Source organism: Leucopleurus acutus (assembly GCF_964270905.1).
Source record: "Leucopleurus acutus genome assembly, chromosome: 5".
Lineage (NCBI taxonomy): Eukaryota > Metazoa > Chordata > Mammalia > Artiodactyla > Delphinidae > Leucopleurus > Leucopleurus acutus.
The window spans coordinates 134,669,385-134,688,974 of record NC_139147.1 but is presented as its reverse complement, the minus strand read 5'-3'; the positions used below and the strand labels follow the sequence as shown (position 1 = coordinate 134,688,974).

The 19,590-nt window shown below is 50.8% G+C and overlaps 1 protein-coding gene across 1 annotated transcript in view; it reads left to right on the top strand.

The window, feature by feature from the left end:
• The window catches only part of RFTN1 (raftlin, lipid raft linker 1), a 204,244-nt gene that overhangs the window by 141,665 nt on the left and 42,989 nt on the right, over window positions 1-19,590 (top strand). The window contains exons 6-7 of the mRNA XM_082839511.1: window positions 8,682-8,885; window positions 19,257-19,372. Of these exons, the coding sequence (XP_082695637.1) occupies window positions 8,682-8,885; window positions 19,257-19,372 (320 nt within the window). The remainder of the gene's footprint in view (window positions 1-8,681; window positions 8,886-19,256; window positions 19,373-19,590) is intronic.

Here is a 19,590-nt window from a genome sequence, read left to right as displayed (position 1 = left end):
GATGCTAGAACGGGAGGTCGTTTCTCCCGCACGCTCTTGCACTGCCCCTGAATTACCCCGTGTGAACACAGGAAGTGTGAACTTTGCTGGGCACCAGTGCAGAAAGCAGCCTCCACTTTTGGACCCCTTGTTTTGAATATCTGCCTGAAGAAGGAAATCAAGAAAGCCAGCTGAGGACAAGTTGTGCAGGAAGCTGGTGATTCAGCTCACCCAGCTGTAAACAGCCAGATCTCAGGAAGTTGTATAGTTGACAGATGAGCACCGTGGAAAGAACACTGCCAAGGAGAGGCCACCAGTAAGCGACTCCGCTGAATCACATTGTAACGGCCGTCAGAGCACGCCCTTTGGGTTGGGGATTTCAACTAGCAACACAACAGGGGTGATGATAGCCAACGTTTATTAATACTTCCTGTGGACCAGGCGCTGGGTCAGCAAGCTTTCCTATGACTATCTCTTCATTTTTCCTATGATGTGGGTGAGCTCTTGCATCATTGCCCATTTTACAGCTGAGTAAACTGAGGTTCAGAGAGTCCATCTGTTGCCCAGGCTGGAAATAGATCTGATGTGTGAGCCCAGGCCCGCTCTCTGCCTGGTCTTTCCTGTGTGGTACTCAGACAGACGAACAAGGTTTACTGAGGCCCTCAGTCTACAGGGAGCTAAGTTTCTCTTCATTTCCCCGTGATTCCCTTTCGTCTTCCTTCTCCAGGAAATCTAGCCTCGAGCCATTTCCTGAGAGGCAGGCCCTCGTGTGAGCTGCGTGGCCTCTTCTAGCCTTTGGGAGGTGACAAGTGACAAGACTGACAGGAGGTGGCCATAGGTCTTACGAAGCCTTTCTCTTTAGGCCTTCCTGGATCATCTCCCTGGTTAATGTTACTATTATGTAGTAACATTAATGGTTAATGTAGGTTAATGTAGCCTCTTAGAAATGATGAGATACTATTTATACTTTGAGAATAGAAAAGAGGGTGAGGGGCTTCCCTGGCGGTCCAGTGGTTAAGACTCTGCGCTTCCGCTCCAGGGGGATGCAGGTTCTATCCCTGGTCGGGGAACTGAGATCCCTCAGGCTGCGCGGTGCAGCCAGAGAAGAGGGTGAAATAGTTTTTCTTGTTATGTCAGTAGTTCCTGGAAAGAAAATTGTGGGCTGGTTAATTCTGGGGCTTGTTTGCAAAGTTGACCTTGGAGGGGGGGTTGGCAGCAGCCTCAGTTCTGAGAGAGATTAGGACTGTTTCATGAAAGCCTTGTTCCTTCTTAAATATGTGCTGAAGTGGAGGCTCATTTGGGGGACTTCTGCTCCCACAGAGTAGCTGAGAGCACGTTTGGGTCCTGTGGGTGCCTCCCAAGGAACAACCCAGTCTTATTTCAGAATCCCCCATTTCTGCATGGCTGTCGGGCTGAATCCCAAGAAGGAGGACTGGCCTCCTTGGAGCCCCTCTGTTGTACCATCTCAGGCCCTGGGAGGGTGAGGGGTCAGGGCATCACAGGCCCCAGGAGAGAGGGCAGGGAGCAGAGGGCTTAAGAACCACACCTCTCGAGCAAGATACCCTCCTGTGCCGCAGCTCCTTGCCCTGTAAAATAGGGATTAAAAAAAAAAAGTTTCTTGGGCTTCCCTGGTGGCGCAGTGGTTGAGAGTCTGCCTGCCGATGCAGGGGACACGGGTTTGTGCCCTGGTCTGGGAAGATCCCACATGCCGCGGAGCGGCTGGGCCCGTGAGTCATGGCCGCTGAGCCTGCGCATCCGGAGCCTGTGCTCCACAATGGGAGAGGCCACAGCAGTGAGAGGCCCGCGTACCGTAAAAAAAAAAAAAAAAAAAGTTTCTTGTAGAAAGGTGAGAGGAGAGATGCATTTAAAGCACTCCTAAGTGGCGGTTCCTATGACTGGGTACAGGCTCTGTCGTCCTGACCATTGCCCCCACCTCTGCATAGAACCCTGCCTTGGAGAAAGGGGGCTCTTGATACTGAGCGTCCCCTCAGGAGTTTTCAGATATTCCTTGTTCCAGAATCCACTTTTCTCCAAGATTCCTTCCAGACTTCCTGCCTCCTGGGGTTGAGTTAACTGGGGAGACTTGTCCTGGGACCCTCCGCCCCAGGTCCCTCCTGCTGTCCTGTGACTGTTCCCTCGATCACTCAGACACTCCCCCCCATCGCTGGGCACACAGAGACCACCCCCGACCCCCGTGATACCCCAAGTGTCTTGGCCTGCATCTCATTTCCTCAAGTCCCTGTTCTCTATGAGAAAATCAGTTCCTGCTGAGGAATAGCAGGTTAGGGTGTGTCTGGAAGTGGTCAGCCTAACAGAGCATGAGAACTCCAGCTGTGAGGGGCTTATAGTGCCACCCAACCCCCAGTCTTGCTTGGTAGGCAGCTGTGTGTGTCTGTTGTCTGCTCGTGAGGCTGGCACTGATCTCTCTGCGCAGGAGGCCACAGGTCTCACTGTTACCCTTTATTTCTCTTTTGGTGGAATAAATGAATCTTTGTGTCTTTTCCACCAGTCAGTGAACACACAGGGGTTACGAGTGCACAGGCGTGGCCTTGCAGGGGATGGACAGTCGTCATGGTGACAGCCCTCTGAGTGAACTGTTCTGAGCTCTCCCTGTGTGTCTTGAGTATGCTTTACAACAGCTTTGTGACAGAAGATGCTATTACTACCCCCTATCACAGATAAGGACAGTCACCTGCGTGCCCTCATAGAGTTAAATGTTATCTCCTAGTCTGAGCGTTAGTTGAGCAACCATAGTTTCAGCCTCCCAGAAGGCCGGCCAGCTGTCCAGGGACCCTGTCCCCATTCATAGCCCTCAATTGACCCCCGCTTCTCTCCTAATCGTTTTCCGGGGAAGTCTTTCCTTCCCTGGGAAGTCCATGCACCATCACCCACCCTGTCCCCAATGCCCCCTCCCCGCTGCTCACTCAGCTTTCACCTCCCTTTCTCTCAGGGCCCCCTAAGGAGGGTGAAGTGTTTTTACTCCTCTCTCTGCCAGGTGGGCTTAAATAGGCAATCACAGCAAGACAATTAAAAAAAAATCCAGAGGGAGCCTCCCTCCTTCCCCCTCCCTTTCCTCCTTTAATTTGTTTCCTTTATAGGAGCCTGGGGGAGCTGGTGCGGCAGAGGCTGCCAGGGAGCTCTCATCTGGAAACAGGGCAGGCCGCCCCTCCCCCTCCCCACGGGCTGCAGGGACTGCTCTGGTCCAGGGCTTCTGCTCCCCATGCCCACCTGGGTTTCTTCCTGCTCGTCCTAGGGGATTTCCTGTAGGTTTGAGGTCAGGCCGTGCAGACATCGCCTGAGCCTTGCTGCAAGCTGCTTCCCTTCTCACATCTAGCTTGCCCCAGCCTCTTGGTGAAATGCAGAGCACCTGGGAAGGATAGGACCGCGTTCCCATGCCACGTTCTCCCTGCATTTCTGTGCTGGGGGGCAGCTTCCTTCATTCACCGCAGACAGGCCAGTGCACGGCAAGGTTAGGGAGGTGTCGCAGGACGGACCCCTGGTGCTTCTCTCCTGGCCTCCAGCATTCCCATCTTGTCTCTGTCGCTGAAACTTGAGCAGGAGAAACAAGGAGGCCACACAGGTTCACGCAAAGTCAGCTGGTTCTCACTGGCACCGAAATAATAATGCAAAATCTTCCAAGAGTTACCCTTCCTACCTGCACCTGCTCCCTTAAAATGCCTACAGACGCAGCCAGGAACCCGAGCCGGGGATTGCAGTGACCTCTGGAGGGGGATTCTATTCAGCAGGCCTCCTTGGCAGGCAGCTTCTTCTGGGGGGATGCCCCCTGAGCCTGCCCTTGTCCTCCCGTCCCGGAGCCCCCAGAATAGTTCTACCCTGTGGTTCTGTCCCCCACCCCCAATCTGCCACCATCTTCCTGGCCTTTCACTCGGTCCACTAACTATTATATATTATATAGCTATTATATATTATATAGCTATTGAATATAGCTATTATATAGCTATTATATATTATATAGCTATTGAACACCTCCCTGCCCGCCCCCGCCCCCCACATGCACACCGTCATTGTCAGCCCCCGCTTTCCATGCGCCGATGAAATTAGCCTCGTGTTAGATTTGGGACACAGCCCAGCATTGGGGGTTTGGAAGAGTCTTGGCTTTGCCACTTACCTGCTTGTGATTCTGGGGATCCACTTAAGGCTTCTGGGCATAGAAGGGACACCGTTCCCCCGTGGAGGCTGGAGTCATGTGAGATGATGGCGGTGGTGATGGCCCTCATTAATACATTCCCGTCCTGTGGGCCGCTGACATCCTTACAAGTGGGCCCCGTGGATTGCTGTGCAGACAGCGGGTCCCACACTTGGCCTGGCAAGCAGGCCTCCCCCAGGCCCAGAGGTGCCTGAAGCAGCCTCCTCCCAGATGCAGGGATCTGGCCGGGCCTGAGGCCCTTCTGCCCTCTCTTCCTCCAGAGACAGCCACAGCCTCGCCTTCGCAATGACACCTTTCACCTTAGCTCCCCTGCCGTGACCTCAGCAGACCCGAGGTCCCACCCAGCCCGGCTCCCAGGCCAAGTCTGATGCCCACTTGTCCCTTCCAACTTGCCAGCCTCCTTCTCCCACTCTGGCCCTGGGAGCCCCATGCGCTCAGCCAGACTCTGAACCCTTTCTTTCCTGCAGCCTGGAGGTCCCCTGGGATGCCAGGACCCACCTGCTACCTGCAAGTTACCACCGCTCTGGGGCTGCAGCTGCAGACAGACTGCAGGCTTCCGTCCCGTGCCTAAGTCCCTACTTCCTGGCACCTGCCTCAGAACCGGGCGTCTACCTTCTTCCTCCTTGTTCCCGAGGAGCTTGGCAAGGCCTGAGTGGACCTGGCTGGCAGGCCGGCAGTGCTCAGCTGGCCCCGCCTCCAGGCCCACGTGCCCTCCTCCCCCCGTCCACCTAGCTCCTTGCCCTTGTCTGGCTCAGGTCAATCCAGCAGACACAGGTGTGGCACCTGCCATGTCTTCTGGACTACCACCTTTTCTGGACACAAAAGATCTAAATGACACGAGGCAAGCCCCCCGCGCCCCCCCCCCCACCCCACCCCATGTCAGGGGAACACAGCAAGACAACGAGACAGAAATAGAAGTGCAAGACAGAACAGTCTCGAAGCTCCTTGGGTGCCCTGCCAGGCCAGTCCTGCGGCCATTCTCAGAAACAATGCCTTCCCCCTCCTTTGGGACTTTCTGTCCCATGTCTGGAAAAATCTTCCAGCTGGGGTCATGGCAGAGTCACAGAGCAGCTAAGAAAATGTAAACAAATTTGGTCGTCTTTTTGGAATCCCTGGTGACTGCTCCTGTGAGGATATGTATTGGAGAGTCAGAATATTAAAACATCAAAGGGCATCGTTTGGGGACAGTTTTTCTTGGCTGGCTTCCATGTGAGTAGAAAGACGATTGTGGCCAAGGAGGCAGCGGGACAGAGGAGTTTACTGAAGGCTTGGGCATCTGGAAGCAGGTTTCTTCCAATATTTCACTGCTGCTCATGCTTTGGAGGCTCTCGATTCCAACAGCCTTTCCTTTTCCTTCCTGAAAAATTTATTTCTGGCTCTGGCTTTGGTCCTCCTCCCTGGGGAGGATCCAGACGGAAGGCAGGGGGCGCTGTCGGCACCCCACCATCCACCTTTGTCTCCCTGTTCTGTCTCCCCCTGCCCTGCCCCGCCCCCAAGCATCCTTCTTCTCCTTCTGCCTTCCCTTGTTCTGTTTCATCATGCGTGTGGGAAAGTTGTGGTTTTGTCTTGCCATGTGACTGGGGATCCTTCTGTGTGATCAAGTGTTGTCATGTAGTTTTGGACTTGGGCCGCTTCTCAGTTCCCCACTCATCCTCCCGTGCAGAGGCTGTGATTTCTTTTTCTCTTTGCTGATAATTCGTATGCATTTGTGCTTGACTGTAGCAGACCATGGGGACTGGTGCTCTGGCCCATCTTGGGGTCACCTGAGGACAGCTTTCCTAGCCTCTGCCTGGGCAGATGTCCCAGGGAATGAACACCTCAGGAGTGGCCTCCGTCCCTGAGGACAAATGCCCGGCTTCCTTGCCCCTCATAGAGCAATATGGGGTGTGCGTATATGGTGTGTCAGGTCCCCAGGTGCCGTGACAGTAACCCGCTCATCAATGCAGCCTTCCTTGGCTTTCAGCTCTTCTCTGTTTCTCGTCCCTGCTCTCTCACTCTGTTTCCTGGGATTACTTCCCAAATGAACGACTTGCACCCAAAAGCTTACAGGGTCTGATTTTGAAGCAATTGAAATGCGGTCAAGGACTCGCTAAAGCATGACTTACCCTCTTTTGCCTTTAGTAGCTGCAGGTCTTATTTGAACCACTGGCACCTTGGACTGGAAAACACCCAATCGCTTCCTGTCCCACCCCACCCCCCCAGCTCTAATTCATTGCTTGATTTCCCTCCTTTACAAACCTTCTGTGCTGTCTGCCTGACCCCATTCCTAAAGTGTGTATCTGAAAGTCACGAAATAGTCTAGGGATTGCTAGCTCCATATACCAAGACCTAATTTCTCCTGCGAAAGCACTTACTGGCTGGATTGTAGATGGCTTCCTGAGTCAGGTAAGCGGACCCAGAAAGGTAATTTGGGCTGGAGATGATGAACAGGCCAGCGGTGGTTGTTGAAGATCCAGGTGGCTGTTTGTGAAGATGGGGACCCCTCCTTCCTAACTGGCTCTACCCCGTGGATAGCTTGAAAAGCCCTCCCTGTCGGCTTCACCGCTGCTGGCGACAAAGTCTGTGGCCCCGCAGTGCTCCCCAGAGGCCTCTGCTGGTGCTTGCTCAGCTGGGGCTGTGGAAAGCCTTGCTTTGTCCCAGAATACAGGCGCCCTGTGAGATAATTTGAGGTGCTACGTGGATGGACATTCTTGGTGTGAACGTGCCTCATCTTTCACTCCTGTGTATGGCAAACGCTAGTGTTTTCCCTTGTGGTCGTGAAGCAGAGTTTCCTGTTTAAGTGCACTTATGTAGATAAAGCAGAGTGAGTCCATTTTAAAAAGTAATGTACTCGGATCCTGGAAAAATTGTGAAATACCGAAATATGGGATGCAGTGTCCCAGAATGTGAGTCTAGGCGAGGTATCTCCTGCAAGGAGCGTGGAATGTCCTTTGTCCTTTTTGCTGATGTTAACCATTGTTTATGACCTTTCAAATATTTCTTCGGAAGAAGGGTGGGGACTTTCTTATTATCCAAATAGATACTTTTGGAAACCAAAGCATATTCCTGACTAGCCCGTGTAAGCAAAGCTTTTTAAACTGGGTGAACTCTGATTGCTTGACTAAATGAGTAACGCAAAAATAGACCTCCAGACTTCGATTGAAATTCCAGGTATTTGCTTCCGGAGGCTGACACCGCTCGCTCACGGCCAGCACCGTGTGTCGCAGGAGGCGAGGGTCAGCTGCCGGGTGTAGTGAGTATTGATTTTTAAAGAACTGAGCTATAAATGAAGGCACGGGAAGCAGAGCCTCACTCTCAGGGCCTGCCTGGCTGTTTGAGCGACCTACCACTCCAGGCAGGAACCTGCATTTACTGGAATGTATTTATTTTTACATATCAATGATGTATTTTTGATGGACTTGATTAAGTATTATGGGTCTGGCCCCAGGAAACACCACTGCGGTTTATAAATAGTTCAGGGATGTACAAAGTTCCAGGAATTACAGCAGTATTTTTGTCTGTATGTGCCTCTGTGCATTTACTTTTTCTTTTTTAAGACCAGCTCTCGCCCCAAAATATGTCTGCTTTTTCTTCTAAAACACACCTTTGTATGAATTTCTAGAAATGTCTACTGTGTCCTTCTCTCAAACACCTAACCGTACAAATGAATCCCAGCTAACAGCTATGTGCCAGATTCAAAACCTAAGTCCTGTCGACTAAAAAATGCACAACATGAGAGCTGCTAGTTCGTTTTATTGGGGGCAAAATGAGGACTCTAGCCTGGGAGACAGCGTTTCAGATAGTTCTGAGAAACTGCTCCAGAGAGGTGGGGAGAAGGTCAGTGTTAGACATGATTTTAGTGAAGGGGGACATGCAGTGGAGCACACACGTTGGCAGAGGCTGGCTGCTAGTCACGAGAGCAGGTGTCACTGTTAACGATTTTAGTGCTTTTCTAGATACGAGGAGTTGCGAGAATTGGGCTCATAATGTCTTCTCCTGAAAATATCTGACTATCTAAGGGCTTGATCTGCCAGTTTTTCTCAGAGCACAGAGGGCCTCCTTCCTGATCTCCACCCTGTACGCCTTTCAGGGTGCGTTGAGGTCGGTGGCTGCAGTGGCTAGTGACCTCATCTTTGTAGAGGCAGATGCCAAGTGCCACTTTTTTGTTGGCAGTCACCTTAGGACTCAACCTTTGAGGTCCATGTCACTTTTAAGGCACCCTAAATTACTGCCTAGAATTGGGTTTTTTTTGTTTGTTTGTTTTTTTAAATTAAAAGAAATTCTTTTCGGCCACACCACGTGGCACGTGGGATCTTAGTTCCCCAGGCAGGGGTCAAACCCGCGCCCCCTGCAGTGGATGCACGGAGTCTTAACCACTGGACCACCAGGGAAGTCTCCGGAATCAGGTTTTATTATTAGGTAACAGTGCAACCTAACAGAACTTTGGCCTTTGATATCGCTTCTTCAGGCTCCTGAGAGATCCCGTCAGGCCCAGTGAGGCAGTATGTCCCCATCTGACCTCTTCTCTCCCTACTCTCTTTACAAATCCCAACAGAAATGGAGATTTTCGCCCTTTTCAACAAACCGAAGGGCCATCAGAAGTGCCGGCAATACTATCCCGTCACCATTCCCCTCCGGGTCTCCAGGAATGGCCAGACGGTGAGCAGTTTGGATGCCAATTGGCTGGAGCACATGAGCGACCACTTCCGGAAGGGCGGCGTCCTGGTGAACTCAGTCTTCTCCCTCGGCTTGGTCCACGGTAGGGAAGGCACAGCCCACCCCTCGGGGGGCCCTTCTGAACTCTGCTGCTTCCTCTTCCTCAGAGCCTGCCCTGTTCAGAAAGCTCTGTGGCGGGTCCGCATGCTGCGTCTGATTTCTGATGAACACATCTAGAGGAATCTTCCATAAGGCTCACCAGCCATGTTCTGCCGACCCCTGCAGGAGTCAGCCAGGTCTATTCTAACATGACAGAGAAGGGGGAGCAATTCTGTTTCATTGATGATGGTGGCCTCGATCTAGGTTGCTTTTAAAACCTTTTCAAAAGGTTTTCCCAGGGTTTGTTAATTACCCCCAGGATCATGCCACTCCCAAAGTACAAATTGTTTGTAGACACCATTACAGTCTGAAGCAGCCATAGCAGCATCTTGGAATTAACTGCAGAGAAGTGAATTGGTTTCTGTAAGCTCCATGGGGATACGCACTGCTCCTGGGTCTCTCGGCACCCAGTGGCCCTGCCAGTAATGGATTCCCTCTGGGGGGTTGCTGCATGGGTAGCCCTATTGGTGTCAGCTTTTCTAAGGCAGAGAGAAAGTTTGCCCAAAGTGGGGAGACGTGTCACAGGCAAAGAAAGGGTTTTGAAGTTAACACGAAGGCAAGTTGAGTTGCTAGGGGCATCGAAACCGGGAGACAATTTGGGGAGTAGGGCCAACCTGCCAGCATGTGTTCATGCTGAGGGCTGCCAGCCAGCAGGATCCCGAAGTAAGTGAAACGTAAAGTAACGCCAAATCCGATGATCCCAGGAAAACGTGGCAGGGGGCACTGACAGCCCTGCGTCTTGGTCGTTGAGCAGTTTTCTCTCTAAAAATTAGCAGCGTCAGGAACAGGGTTTGGATGCTATATGACTTGCGACCCTTGAGATGCTAACAAGCATCCTTGGAAGAGACATCAGTCTTAATTCTGAAGGTACATACGTGCAATCATCCAAAACCTTAGAACATTGTACAGTGCGAGTCCCTTGTCCCTATCTTAGTAGCAATATCTAATGTTAGTATGTTCATATAGTAGCAGCAGGCACTGTACAGTATCGTGGGCCACGACTATTTGTGGATGGGTGAAGGACATAAGAAAGGTGACGGGCGGTCTCGTAGAACTCGCTGTGTCGACGGGGCTGTTCTGTATGTGTGCTGTCCGGTATGGTAGCCACCAGCCATCGGTGGCCGCTGACCACTGGAGATGTGGTAAGTATGACTGAGGAACTTAATTTTTATTTTATTTAATTTTCATTAATTTAAATATCAATAGCCACGTGCAGCTCATAGCTAGTGTATTGGACAGTGCAGTTCTAGAGTATATTTTCATTAATACAACTAAGGAAGAGTCAGTTCCACTCCCTGGCGGCAAGGTCAGTAAACTCCCTCTGCTCCAGGAGGCTTTCCCTGGGTGCCTGCAGAGTTCTTGGAAGCCAGGGGTCGTCCCGGCCTATTGAAGATGCACCGTCCAACACCAGGGTGTGTGCTAGGGCCAGATGTTTACAGCCCTCGTCATTAGCATTAGGGGGGGCCAGGGAGGATCCCTCCACCCCCTGCTTCCTGCAGGGACACCCCGTTGCCCGTCTTCGGGTGTGGCAACAACAGCTCCTTTTATCTCCTCTTGGGCCCAGAGGGCCTCCCTGTGACTGTGCATATCTCCCTGGGAAACTGATGTTAGTTGCACTAACATCTTAAAGATAGGTAGGGAGGCGCTGGACATGGCAGCCACCGAGGCAGCCACGGGTCATGTCCCCACCTTGGGAGAACTGGGGTTTCAAAGGGGAAGTTTTCTCTCTTGCCTGCACGTGTCAGAGGCGAGCTGAGCCCCAAGAGAGGACACCTTGAACTTGAAAGTTCACGCTGCCGTTCGTCGTCTGTCTAGCCATTCTGCCTTTGGCAACCAAGGCTCCGTTACCACCTCCACTCCTCCCCCAATCCCGTTCTCCAACCTTGAGTCCAAAAACACAGATAATGTGTACAGTCTTGCTTCAGATTTGACTGGAGTGTTGGAAATGCTGTTATATCCTCCCTTGGCTTTAGCTGCATGAAATCCAGCCTTCCTGCCTTGAAGACAGAACATGAAATTTTCCCTGGCAAGTGCAGCCGAGCAGCCTGCGCTGAGCCTGTGACGGCTCCACAGCAGGGCTGCCCACACGTCGGGCTGCCCCATGGCTGCACATCCCTGTCCCGGTGACGGCTGCAAAATCCTCAGAACAAAATGCATCTGAACCCACTCAAAATTCAAATGCGATTTCACCCCGATGTTTCTGATAGGAGGGAGCGTGTGACCTGGGAGAAGGGCTTACTGGGTTAGCGCATTTCTGCTCTAGGAAAGCCCAGGCTTTCCGTTGGCAGGGAGGAAACATGCATATGTTCTTTTCCCAGAATTAAAAAAAAAAAAAAAAAAAGCAAGCTAATCATCATTATATAAAGAACCTATTTCTAGTAGGTTAATTAGTGTCCTTACAAATAAACCTAGCAGAGCTAGGAGCACATCTTTAAGCTGTTTGCCATCTGGAAAAGCATCAGTCTTCTTAACTAGACATTTGTGCTTCAGAATATTTTCCACAGGGTCATAAAATGCATGAGAACTTTGTCCCATAAGCAAGGTGATGTATAGCCCGAATAATCCAGTTAAGACTCCATCTTCTGTTTTTGAGTCTTTACCTCCCAGGACATGGAAAGGCTTGTACCATCCTCGAGTCGGGCTTCTGCTCGTGGCCTCCTGGGTGTCCCTCCTGAGAATGCCCAGGTGTCCTGGGCTGGGGAGGCTGTGGCCTTGGGGTCTGGTAAACTTCAGGCATAGGTGAAAGGGCAGCAGAATGATGGGAACACGCCCCTAGCGGCTCCTGTGTGCTGGTCCTCGGCCAAGCAGCTCACACAGCAACTCCTCTGATCCCCATGGCTGAGTGGGGTGGGTACTGTTGTTACGTCTGTGGAGACTGAGACACAGAGCACTGAAGTCATTGCCACGGTGCCCAGCTGCTAAGTGGCAAGAAAGTGGTTGGAAGAAAGAAGGGTGTGGGTGGGGAAAAGGGACTCGAGGAGAGAAAAGAGGTTTGAGGTTTGAAAAGAGGTTGAGGCCCCCGGCTGGGCCCCTGGGGAGGGGAGAGCTGAAAGTCACCCTTAGGGAAGTAGCAGGACCTGGTGGCAGCCAGCAGCGTGGATGAGCCCAGGGGATGTTCAGACAGCAGGATGGATGGACGTACGGAAACACTGCAGCCAGTGAGAGAAAGCCAGAATCTATGCTTCCCAAGGGTGGGAAAGGCCGGGCAGGGAGACCCTCTGCTGAGCCGGCTGCCGCTGAGGACTCGGGTGGGTACCACGAGTCTGGGGTAAGGGCGAGGCGGAGCTGGCTGCCCACCTTCTGAAGTTTGTTTTCCCACCAAGGGTTTCCAGGCCTGCAGAGTCCCTGCTGCCATCACTGGCCACCACCAGCTGTCTTTGCCCTGCTCTCACCCCCCTTGTCCCCCTGTCTCCGTCCTTGCTCTGCATCCCTCTTGGTCTACCCTTTGCCCCCCCCCCCCCCACTCCTTTCCCCACCTTGCTCTGCCCTTGGCCCTGTCCTAGCCCTCCCCCTCCCTCTCCCTGCCCCCTGGCCCTCCCCCTCCTCTCGTCCCACCCTCACCCTCTCCTAGCCGGGCAGTCCTTCCGCCTCTGGCAGCACCATCTCTATTCAGCCCACGTTCACAGGTCTTCCACTGTTTCCGAAATGTCCTTTGCAGCAAGTAGCGCAAACCAGAATCCAGTCCAGCAACAGGCACTGCATACGGTGACCACGTCCTTACTGCTCCTGTACCTGGAAGAGTCGTTCTTCATGACCCTGACTGCTTGAAATAAACCTATTAGCCTCTTAGAATGCCCTGTGTTCTGGATTTGTCCGGCCAGGGCCTCATAATGTTATCTTGTTTCTCCAGCCTCTGTTTCCTATAAACTGGAATTTAGTTCTAAGGCCTCGATAAATGAAGCCCTTAGGTCTGGGATACATTCCAGATGCTGTTGTGTTTGACGAGCTGTGTCACATCAGGAGACACACTGTACCTAGGAGTCCCTCCTTTCCTACCTCTTTAAAGATTAGGTTTTCCTGAAGACTCTCTCTGATGCCCCAGCTTCACGTCCATCCAAATAACATTTGGTATTTACACCACATTTTTGATGCCTGACATAAACCAGATTACCTTGTATTTGCAAAATACATAGGTAAAAAACATGTACGTATTTAAAATAAAATACACGTAGGGACACATATTTTAGGCAGACATGTTTGCAGGCCCTTGGGCAAGGGCCTGCTTCCTATGCTTCTTAGTGTCCCAGTGTCTGTCCACCGTGCACTGTATACAGGAGGCGACCAATAAAGGTTTCCGGATGCTGCACAGTAATGCGTAGTGCTGGGGGGAGCTGGTGTTGGGGTGTGCATCACCAGGCCCCTGCAGACTGGGGGAGCAAGGGAGGATGAGGTTGCAGGAAGTTCACGGCCACTCCCTTGTCCGACCGCAGGCTCCAGGCACGTTGGCCTAGTGGTTGCAGGCGTAGCTTCTATTTCAGAGGAGCCGCTGAATAACATAAGGGGTAAATTTCACTTACACCATGAAATGCATTTTCTCTTCTATCCATGGCACGTCTTTTAAGTAAATTTTTTCCTGCAGTATAGCACACGTACAGAAACCAAGACAGGTCCTAAGGGTCCAGCTCAGTGGGTTTTCACAAGGCGAGCACACCCATGTAACCGGCGCCAGATCAAGAAACAGCATCCCAGCCCCATCAGAGTCCCACTCACAACCTCACAATGCCTCTCCCCCAGGGCGACCACAGTCCTGACTGGAAGCGTCACAGGTGGGGCGTGAACTTTATGTGGGTGGAGTCTGCCCTTGTTTGGCTTCTTTCCATTTGGCTTCTCCTTGTTAGATTCATCCACATTTTTACACGTCACTGCAGATCATTTTTTTCTCACTGCTGTGTGCTGTCCCTTGTGTTGATAGATACAGCTTATCCATTGACACACATATTTTTGTTCTTTCTTTGCCCCATGCAGGAAGGCGTGGCCTCTGCACGGATTTGGCCCCAAACAGAAGCTGTAAGGCCATCTCACTGCAACCCCACTGAGATGCCACAAAACACGAGGGCAGGGAGAGCTGCCTAGTGGTCAGAGCACGCCTGCTCCATGAGGCTGGGCGCCTAGGCTGCTCATCCCCCGGCTGGAGCACAGCCCCTGGCACATCCTCGTGGTAGCAAAATAAAATAGCTGTCACCTGTTGAAAGAGCATAGGCTTTGGAGTCACACAAACTACATTTCAGGTCGAGATAGGCCCTTGTATGCGCTTGAATGTGGACAAATGGTTTCACGCCTATAGCTTCCTTCCATCTTCTCACCACTTAGAGGGAATGATAACCTTGCAGAACTTGCGGCGGGGGGAGGCATTCCATGAGAAGCCATGAATGTGCCTGGCAGAGGGCCTCATAGCTGGCGAGCACAGAATCAGGGTGTTTCCTCCCCATCTGGTCATCTGGTCTGATAAATGACACTGAAGTTGCAGGCTGCCCCTAACTGTAACTTACTCACTGCTTCAAACAGGGACTGCAGGAAGGCAGGCAGGCCGAGAGCAGAAGTGAGGGCTGCAGAAGCAAGAGAAGCAGCAGGCCTGCTCCACTCTTGATAATGTCAGCAGATTAGCTGTGGGGTGATGGGGGAGCTGCACACACCATTGTCCGATTGGTTGCGTGCGGCTGCACGTCCCTATAACACGGGCGATTATGGCTATGCAGTTGGTACAGGCCACTCCTGGAGCCAAGGTGGTGCCGTGAGTGCCATGCTGGTGGGGAAAAGGGGTTTCAGGGGGCCAAGGACATCTGTTATGCCAGTGACGCCAGTGTGGGCATTTAAACCATCCTAGCCTGTAAAATGAGAACAGTAACATTTTCTAGTAGACCACATGCATCAACCCCTTATGTCGATGGCGTGTGCATTTCACGCTGGACTTGGGAGAGGTGCAGCACCTAGGGTGAGCCTGAAGGGTAGCTTGCTAGATGGAATCTTCGTGTCCCAGAGGCTGCAGGGGAAGAGCAGTTTTCTCATAGAATTTACCTCTTGGGCTAATAGGGCAAATCTCCTTTTCTCACATCCTTCTTGTAAAGCATAAGCTTGGAAAGTTAAGGTGTCCTTTTGCCAAAAGACCGGCATCAAATATTTATACAACGCCAGGGCAAATAGCTTTCTGTGCACAGTAGGGAAGCATCTTCACTTTAATAAAAAAAATGCAGTGATAATGGAATGTTTTCCATAGATGGAGGATGATTTAACCTTTTTGCATGGGGAGCTGCACTCTGAGAGAGACCTATTTATACCAGCTCGGAGCACACTACAGCGAGGCTGAGCTAGGAAGGTGATGAAGAGACGGGTGGTGGATGAGGCCGTCAAAACAAGGGGTTCTTTAAAAGCCCAGCTGTCTGCTGGCTGTGGTTCATTGACTTTTTTGCTGTTACAGATGACCAAATTTTGACAGCCATTCTGAATTTGCTGTGTAGTGAAGTGGGTGAATCAGCAGTCTGGATTCCGAAGAGCTGAGCAGCGGGCTGAGACGCTGCAGGCAGGACTGAGTTAGGAGGATGGTAAATAAGGACCTGGTTTGTTCCTGCTTCACGCCCCCAAGCCTGGACCACACAGCCCTCCTCCCAGGCTTGTGACTTGGAGCGAAGGAGGGGATGCCAGGCAGGGGGTAGGAAAGAAAGTTGGATGAGCTGCACTGTCTCCTTCCCCAAGTGGACCTCAACTCTATCTATATCGTGCTGAGCACTCTAATACTTAGAGCATGTGGTAGGCACATTGAAAGGGCTTAGAGGCTTACTGGTAAGGAGATCTGTAGGTAGAGACTTTGGAAATTGGGTATAACATATCTTTGTAGAAGCCTTGAAGAAATGTGTGCTGTGATCATAGGCTACTGAAGGATCAGTGAGTATCTTCTGGTCCCAAACATCACCAGGTCAGGACTTGGGAAAGCTTTATTCAAAGGGGTTCCATAGGGCATCCCTACTGTGGCAGGGGCTCCAGCTGGACCTGTGTTACCCAGAACTTGGTAAGTGAGCTGGACTATAGTCCGTGCTTGTCCTGGAGGCCCAAATATTTAAATGTGGTTCAGCCAGAGAGCAGTTCTGTCCTTCCTCGGTCACCTTAGTAAAATGTCTTTTAGGAGGACATTGAACAAACACTTGGGGGAAACTTTTTAGCAGAGCAGATGAGAGAGGCAAGCTTAGCACTTTTGCCAAGGCTGATTGGTAACAGACTCTCAGTATAGGAAACAAATACAAAAATGGAGCACAGTATTGATTAACCCATAGGGATCTTATTTAAAATGGAGTTTTGTCTTGTCCGTAGGAAGAATATCAGGATGAGGCTGCTGTGTGCCAGGAATTCCCCTCAGAGCTGTGGTTTGTTGAGTTGGTCAGGCCCCTCTATCATTCTGGAATAATCAGGAATGTTCCCCAGGCTAAGTGAAGTACACTGGTCTCAGATTTCTTAAGTTTCAGTTGGGCATTGTAACAGTCAGATATTGCCAGGATGATGCTGTGTAACAAACCACTCCAGAGCTCACTGGCTTAAAACAGTAATAATTTATTCTCTCATATTTGTAGGTTGCCTGGAGCAACTTCTTTGAGGCAGCTGGGCCGACTCTCAGGTCTATGGATCAGCTGATCTAGGCTACGCTCCACCGGGGCAGCTCTGTTCCAACAGGCTAGCTGGGGCATGTGCTCTCAAAGTGGTGGCACAGATGTGAGATCAAGTTCAACACGCCAGTGCTTTGCAAGCTCCTGCTTGTGTCACACCCGCTAAGATCCCACTGGCCAAGCGAGTCACATGGATAAGCCCCTGGTTGGCTTATCTCTCCACCATTGTCTTAGTCTTGAATTTCTTCTCATGATTCTGCTGCTTGTCTGGTCCTTGGTGACCCCTCATTCACTCTTCATTTCTATTCAAGCTGTGTCCTCTACCTTGAACTCTCAAACCCCGCAGACCTGGCTTGCAGTTAGTTCATATATCTACTCAAAGTGGGGGGAACTACCCTGAGCACTTCTTTCAGAAACAGCTGTGCCATCGCCTCTACCTCCATGCAACACCCCGCCCCGCCCCAGCCCACTTTATATTCTCATAGCATTTATACCCTGGGACATTATGTTTTCTCCCCCTGCAGGGCAGGGGAAGCTCCATGGGGGCGGGGTCTTCATTTGTCACCAGTGATCACAAGAGTACCTGGCACATAATGGGTGCCAGGGTGCTCAGAAGAGACTGAAAGAGGTAGGGTTTCTGAGTCAAAGAGGATGGACTTTTGTGTTTCAGTCTTTTGAGACATTGTTAAGTTGTTCTCTGGAAAGGTCGTGCAGTTAAAATTCCCTTCAGCCCTGGAAGCTTTTTATTTATTTATTTATTTATTTATGGCCATGTTGGGTCTTCGTTGCTGCTCATGGGCTTTCTCTAGTTGCGGCGAGCAGGGGCTACTCTTCCTTGTGGTGCGTGGGCTTCTCATTGCAGTGGCTTCTCTTGCTGTGGAGCACGGGCTCTAGGCACGTGGGCTTCAGTAGTTGTGGCATGCGGGCTCAGTAGTTGTGGCTTGTGGGCTCTAGAGCACAGGCTCAGCAGTTGTGGTGCACGGGCTTAGTTGCTCCGCGGCATGTGGGATCCTCCCAGACCAGGGCTCGAACCCATGTCCCCTGCATTGGCAGGCGGATTCTTAACCACTGCGCCACTAGGGAAGTCCTGGAAACTTTTTACATACAATAAAGAGTGTTAAATGTAGCCATTTATTTATTACTTATTTTTGTTGTTGCAAATAATTTTCTGATTCTGACGGCTTTTTGACTTGCTTGTGAGGTCTGTTGGAAGACAGAAGCTGAAGGTTGCTATATGTTTCCATCTGTCTGTCTTTTTGTAACTTCTGGAAAGCGCTGGCAGTTCCTGAACTCCAGTGTGACTCAGGGGGCTTTCTGTGTTTGTCTCCCTTTCCTTCCTGATGAAGAAAAGATCACATTATTGTGTGAATTGTCCTTTATATCACTAAACATATTTTTATGTCTGTTGCCATAACAAAACACCACAGACTGGTTGGCTTGAACAATAGACATTTATTTTCTCATAGATCAGGAGGCTGGACGTCCATGATCAGGGAGTTGGCAAATTCGGTTTCTGGTGAGGCCTCCTTTCCTGACTTGCAGATGGCCACCTTCTCTGTGTCCTCCTATGGGCTTTCCTCTGTGCAAGGTTAGGGGGTTAGGGTGGGTGGTGCTCTGGTGTCTCTTCCTCTTCTTGTAAGGACATCAGTCCTGTTGGACTAGGGCCCACCCTTATGACCTCATTGAACCTTAATTATCCCTGGAAAGGATCTATTTCCAAATGTACTCACTTTGGAGGTTAGAGTTTCAACATATGAATCGGGGGTGGGGGGTGGGGACAGAGTTCAGTCCAGCACAGTGCAACTGAACAGTGATTTGTAGAATACTGACCAGGAGGAATTCTCTGTCTACAACCCCCTTTCACAGACAAGAAACCAAACCCCTCAAAGGGTCAGATCCCTTTTCCGATAGAGCATGGGCCCAAACCACCTGCTTCTGAGTCCATTCGTCTGTTTCCACAGTCCCTCATCTAAGTGAATCTAGGGTATTAACTTAAAAAGTGCCTCCTTGAAAGTCTTCTTCAGGGGCAAGGACCCTGTTGTGTTTTTCTTGACATCTTCATTGCCTGAGACAGTTCTGAATCATGCTATGTTTGATGTAGGTTTGTTGAATTATACGGAACTTTACCATTAACTATAGCAGTGCCCAGGGAAACATTTTCAATGGTAAATCATTTTGAAAAATTCTCCCTTCCCCCAAATTTCACCTCCTGACAAGAGCTGCGTGAAGTGTCCCAAGTACTGCACCCATGTCACACAAATGTCGAGGAATCAGCGCATCTGAACTGTGTCTGCAAGCCCAGAGCGCTGCGTTGCATCTATCCCCACTTCAAAATAATTTCTCTCACCTCAATATAGTTTTCTTCTAAAAACTGTCTCTAAGTGACTGCATTTCCCCCGAATAAGTTCTCCCCAGTGCATTCTGACGTTGGAGCATGAAAAGGAAGGTAAACGCATGAAATCAAATGGTGATTGCTAACAATGAAATTTGGGCTCATAAAATCAAGGATATTATTCAAAACTGCAAGGTAAATTAGTCTCATTCATTCTGATGGGGCTAGACTCTGTGGTTGTGTATGCCTTCTTTAATTAACATGCTGAAAAGATGTTCTGATTGGGATTATTAATGAATGCAGTGAAAATTTTTGCTGCTTGTAAGGCTTCTGCCACAGACGGTTTACAGCAACCTCCCTCCACCCCACCCCGCCTTTTCTTTTTCCACAGATTCCTTACACGGCTTGACAGATGGAGTATTCATCTTTGAAGCAGTTTCCACAGAAGATAGCAAAACCATGCAGGGCTACGATGCTATTGTAGTGGAACAATGGACGGTTCTGGACGTAAGTGCTGGGATTGGCAGTGGTGCTTTTCTTGTTTGGACAGTGATTGTTTTACCCGCTCGCTCCTCTGAGTGTGGCTGCTGCTGGACGTCGCTTTCCTCTGAACGGCAGTTGGACCTCCATACACCCTGTGAGGACCCCTTTCGTCCTTTGGTGCCCCTCCTATGCCACCCCCAGTTGGGGGATGGGCCCCACTTTTCCCTTTCTGTAGAAAAAAC